General features: G+C 56.2%; 1 protein-coding gene across 1 annotated transcript; it reads right to left on the bottom strand.

Annotated features, from left to right (window-relative positions):
* Positions 1–1922: 1922 nt before the first annotated feature.
* Positions 1923–4687, bottom strand: amer2 (APC membrane recruitment protein 2; the record flags this gene model as incomplete). The annotated part of the gene is made up of 2 exons (XM_080793812.1): positions 1923–2311; positions 2686–4687. The coding sequence occupies 2 exons, from the start codon at positions 4685–4687 to the stop codon at positions 1923–1925; spliced, it is 2391 nt and encodes a 796-aa protein (XP_080649938.1).
* Positions 4688–5735: the final 1048 nt, after the last annotated feature.

Here is a 5735-nt window from a genome sequence, read left to right on the forward strand (position 1 = left end):
AGTTTACTCAAGTTAGGGAATAAGACCTGGTACTTAAGACACGCAAAATACAGCCCTATGTGTCCATTATCCCTCCTCTATAGAGTCCTCTTCCACATACACAACCATCAGTCTGTTAACAAAAGCGGCGCGGTCACAGTTGAAGTTCTGTGTGCAGCATGTCCTTGAAAGCGTTAGTCTATAAAACCGGCAATAAAGTCGGTGAAGAAGAAAATATTAGTAGAAAAAAATGTGTGTTCGTGTGTGTGTCCTCAAAGCAGAACATTTCCCTGTGTGTGTGTGTGTGCGTGCGTGCGTGTGTGTGTGTGTGCGTGTGTGTGTGTGTGTGTGTGTGTGAATATACTGTAAGATCCTTTTGTAATAAATGGGATTCCCTGACCTTTGTGCCTTGTATTAGACACCACATGCAGAAAAAGTGAGTGTTGGTATGTGTCCATGCATGTGTCTGTGAGAGAGAGAGAGAGAGAGAGTTGGAGAGAGTTAGAGAGAGAGAGAGAGAGAGAGAGAGAGTTGGAGAGAGTTAGAGAGAGAGAGAGAGAGAGACAGAAATCAGTGCAAGCAAGCTTCAGTATTTGGGATAATTGCGATAGTTTTGCAGGTTTTCTGTTGGTTCAGCATTCAAGTGGCTGTAAATCCCAGAGACTGACGCTCTATAGATGCATTTCAAAGTGATGCAGTGTGGGTTCATCGTGGTCCATAATGCAACAGACCCGGGACGGGTTGATCCGAACCCTGCAGGTCACCCGCGTGTGAAAAACAGAAAGGTCTATTCCAGAAAGTGAAGAGGGCGTCCCATCCCCTTTGTCTCAGCAGTCGTTCTTAAAGTGGGCTCCAGGGGCTCTTGAGGGGATTCCAAAGGGACGCTTACAGGTCTGTAACTCTGAGAGTATACAAACAAACAGTTGTACGCTCTCAGAGTTATGGGGGTGTCCATGATATTAAAAAGAAGTGTACCTTAGCCATGGGGCAAATGATGGACGCTGGTAGGAATTCCACAGTTCCATAACGTTAGGTTAAGACATGTGTTTAGACCTCAGCGCTTATTTAGCCGTTTATATTTGCAAATCCGTGTTGGTCAGTGTGCGGTCAGACATTATCCACCTTCAAACAAAAAATTATAATTCTAAACTAATTCCAGCAAGTTGTTTTGTAGTGTGTTTGCACCGTTGAAGGTTTGACTCTTAGAACTTTGGCTCTAACAGCAGAGGATTAGGAGGTAATTTGTTACAGATTAGACAAGATGAAAAGAATAAGTGAAAAAATAAAGCAGAAAAAACCCTTCATTAAAAAAAATCCTCTAGTGTGTAAATTGAGTTGAAGAGAAAAGGATATTGTTGTGTTTTGTAGATGTGAAGGCTGTCCAGAATATCCATCAGATATCACTGAGATAGAGAGAAGAGTGGCCGCCAAAATTAAATAGGCCCACTGCGCCAGTTCCTCTTAAAAAGGTCCTTTTGAACACATCGCCCGTGGCACTGCATTTCTGCAGGAGGTCAGGAACTTATCCCAGCGAGTAGATGGCAAACGTGTTCAAAGCGAAGCTCAACTTAGTTCCAAAGTCTATGGATTGTCAAGAGTCAACCTCCGAAGCCCCCGGAAGGCTCCGCCAAGCACTGTGAAGTCGTAAAGAAACCTTTGGAGTCTCCTCGTGACTTTCCCCAAATGAACAAAAACATTGATTATACCCGAGAGCAGGGTCGTGAGCCAAAACACTTCAGGAATGAGAGCTTTTTTTTAAGATTTGAGGGGAATTTATTGGCAATTTAGCTCTTCAGCTCAACATTTTTTTCACGGGTGTGAGAAATCTTTTGGCTCCACATAAACAGCACTTTAGAAATGTACCCTCGGTTCCATGGACTCGTACACAGTAAAATCCTCAGCGTTGACTCAATGCGCGGGGGGGGGGGGAGCTCCCCCGACAGCTACTTCCGGTGTCCTCTGGAAGCGTTGCCGCCGGCCGAGCGGCGGACGGGCACCTTGGACACGGGGATCCGCGTGCGAGCCGGTGCCGAAGCCTCCGTCGTCTTCGGGGGAGGAGGGGGGGGGTCGTCGACGACGGATGAGGCCTCCACCACGGAGGAGAGCGCCGACTGGCTCACGGAGTGCGGGGGCGTGCAGGGCTTGCTGCCGCCGCCGACGCTTATCGGGATCTTGGAGTCGGGGCGGGGAAGGCTGGCGCTGCCTTTCAGGGAGCGGAAGGACGAGCTGGAGGAGGCGGAGGATGGCGGGGTGGTCGCGGAGGGCGGGCTCAGCTTGTGCTCGGTGGACGGGGAGGGCGTGCTGCAGGCGAGGTCGTCCTCCTCGCCTCCGCCTAGGGCTGCGCCACATACGGACAAAAAGGTCACATCTCGGTGATCACGCCAAACATCGCAATGTTTATATAAGATATACGCCGTTACCGTAAATATTTAATATTCTATATTTTTTGCAACATTGAAAACTAAACGTGAAAAAAAAAGCATAATAACAATAACAACAATAGGAGCTATTGGGTTCCCCAGAACTTCCCACACTTGTACTTTGATAATCTAAAGTGTAGCAACAACGAAAGCTAGCATGGACGGGATGTTGCTATGGCTTTAGAAATGGACGATACATTGACGATATATCGACATATATATCGATGATATATCGCGATACACCAATGTTCACGATAACAACAACGACATTATTGTGCAGCCTTACCCTCGTCGTCCCCCTCCTCGGGGTCGTTGTAGAGGTCGTACAGGTGGTCGCCGGAGCAGCTGTCTCGCGACATCAGTGCGGTCCTATTGCTCCGCGGCTGCACGCCGCCCCCCTCGTCGGGCGTGGCCGTGGCCGAGGGCGTGTCCCAGTAGCCCTCGTCGCTGAGCGGCTCCTTGTCCCCGGGCGGCGACGTGCACGCGGCGGCATGGCGGCCGTGTGGCAGCGGGGGCTTGGCCGCCGCCGCGCGGCCTCCTCCTCCCCCGCCTCCCCCGACCACGGGAATCTTGCTGAGGCCCAAAGCTTTGACCTGGGGTGGGGGCTTGTTCCGCTCTCCGCCCCTCAGGGCGGGGGCCGCCACCGCTCGGTGATGATGATGATGATGGCCGCCGGGCGTGTTGGAGGAGGAGGAGGAGGCGGAGGAGGAGGGGGCGGGCGTCTGATGAGAGCGAGGGGGCAGAGCGGGGGAGTTGTCCCCCGTGGAGGGCAGCATGTGCCAGAGTCCCTGCATGTCGGCGTCGTCCACGCCCTCGGGGCTCGCCATCTCCTCCCCGCCGCCCATGTAGGCGACCACCCCGCTGCCGGTCTGCGGGTGTTGGTGCTGCTGCTGAGGCAGAGGTGTCGGCGGGGGCGCCGCCGCCGTTGCCCGGGCCCTGGCGGGCAGGGAGGCAGCGGCGGTTTTGCACGGCGACGACCCTCGAGACGCGCCGCCGGCGCCCGTCGTCGGTCTCTCGCCCGCTGCCCCCCCCGTGCCGCCCACGCCTCCTCCCCCGCTGCTGCTGCTGCTGCTGCCGCTGCCGCCGTTCCCCACCGCACCACCCCCCGGCGGCGTCTCCTCGTCGGCGTCCGCGATGATGTCGCCGCAGCCCGTCAGCGAGTCGAAGCTCTTGAGGGAGGTGACGTCGGTGAAGAGGAGGAGGGAGGCCGAGGGCTCCGAGGGGGGGTCCAGCGGGGGCGTGGCCGAGGGCGGGGGGCTGTAGCTGGAGACGGAGGTCGTCTTGTTGGCCTTGGAGAGGAAGAGGAGGGGGGGGGGAGGGGCCGCCGTGCCACCGTGCAGCGGCGAGTCTGTGGGCGTGTACGGGAAGACGGAGGAGGAGTCCAGCTCGCTGCACGGCGGCAGCTCGTCGACGCCGTGTGGCGGCGGCGGGGGGCTCGCGGCGGCGGCGACATTGGCGGCACGTCGGCATGTCTCCGGCCGTCCCGGGAGGCTCCGGTCCTCCGCCGTGCTCCCATCATCCTCCTCCCCCAGGGCTTGGTGTGGCGGCGGCGGCGGCGGGGGTTCCAGCGTCAGCGTGATGTCCTTCTCGGCCTCCTCGCGCCGGCCGTGGTTCCCGTCGCGGCGAGCCTCTCTCCCCTCCGGCACCACCGCGGCCGCCGCGGTCTCGCCGTCCCCGCCGCCGACGCTCTTGTCCTTCCGCCTCCAGCGCATGCTGCTGAACAGGCCCTTCAGGCCCCTCCCTCTCCTGCCCACGAGGCCCGCCCCCCCTCCTCCTCCGCCGCTCTCGCCGCCGCCGCTCGCCCTCAGACTCCCCCGCCGGAGCAGCGAGAAGAAGCTGAGCGACTTGCCGAGGGAGCGCACCGTGCCCACCTCCCGGCCCCCCCTAGCCCCCCCGCCCGGCTGGCTAGAGGCGGCCTCTACCGCGCCGCCGCCGTTGGCCGCTCCTCCGCTCGCCGTCGTCGTCACCGCCAGGCCGTCGTGCGTCTTGCTCCGGATGATCTCCGCCGACGACGAGGAGAAGGAGGAGGAGCAGCCGTTGTTGGCTCCCCCCGAGCTCCCGTTAGCGTCGTTAGCGTGGTTGTTGTTGTTGCTGGCTGCAGCCGCGGCCCCTTTGTTCCTGAAGGAGAAGAAGCCGGCCATGCCGGAGCCGGAGCGCCGCTTGCCGAACAGCTTGAAGGCGGCTCTGTTGATCTTCCCCGCCGCGGGCGGAGGTGGTGGCGGCTGGGGGTCGCACAGAGGGGTCGCGGCCGCGGGAGGAGGCTCCGCGCACTCCGACTGCACCTCCATTATTATGTAGCACTCTATACCACTCTGTCACTATCCTCTTCCTCTAACACACACACACGCACTCCCCCCCCCTCTCTCTCTCTCTCTGTCTGTCCTCCTGCCTGATGCTCTCTCCCTCCCACACTGATTCGGTCTAACGCCTGCCTGATGGTTTTCTCTCTCTCTCTCTCTCTCTCTCTCTCTCTCTCTCTCTCTCTCTCTCTCTCACTCGCCCTCTGTTGTCTCTCTTACACACACACACACACTCACACACTCACACACTCACACACACGCACACACAGCCAGACACGCTGGGTGCTGCTCCTCGCTGTATCCATGGTAACTGCAGGGAGGGCTAAGCAGCTTTCGTCAGTGTTGGCGGGACGCCAGCACCTCTTCTCCAACGTACCAACCCCCCCCCCCCCCCCCCCCCTCCGCCCCTCGGCCCCCTCCACCATGCAACACCACCCCGACACACACACACACGCGCGCGCGAGAGAGAGTACACACACACACTCTCTTCTCCTTCCCCGTCATAATTTCCTTCCCTCTTTTACTTGTTAATTTACCAAGGACTTATTAAGGACTATAGATTTTCCTCCCATGCAGTGTGTGTGTGTGTGTGTGTGTGTGTGTGTGTGTGTGTGTGTGTGTGTGTGTGTGTGTGTGTGTGTGTGTGTGTGTGTGTGTGTGTGTGTGTGTGTGTGTGTGTGTGTGTGTGCGTGTGTTTACCTCGGATTACCTCATTGTGAGGGATTATAATGGGTTATATTGTATTTGTATTTTATGATAAAAGAATAATAACGTCCTTGTGGTTTCTGGTTTGTTACAAATTAGAAAAAGATCACAACATAACTTGACATTTTAGGACGCTTTTTTTAAATGAAGCAAATACTTTTTTGTTTTTGTTTTTGCACCGTAGTTTGCAATGCAAACTTGTTCCTTACTGCAATGCAGTAACACACAACAAACAAACAAACAGCATCAATACAGGTTTTTTAATAATCCAATAAAAAATGTGTATACAGTCTGTATAATTTGTATTTGTATAAAGTAATCTTGTGTCTAT

This window comes from Protomyctophum bolini, assembly GCF_963924005.1.
Source record: "Protomyctophum bolini genome assembly, chromosome: 21".
Classification (NCBI taxonomy): Eukaryota; Metazoa; Chordata; class Actinopteri; order Myctophiformes; family Myctophidae; genus Protomyctophum; species Protomyctophum bolini.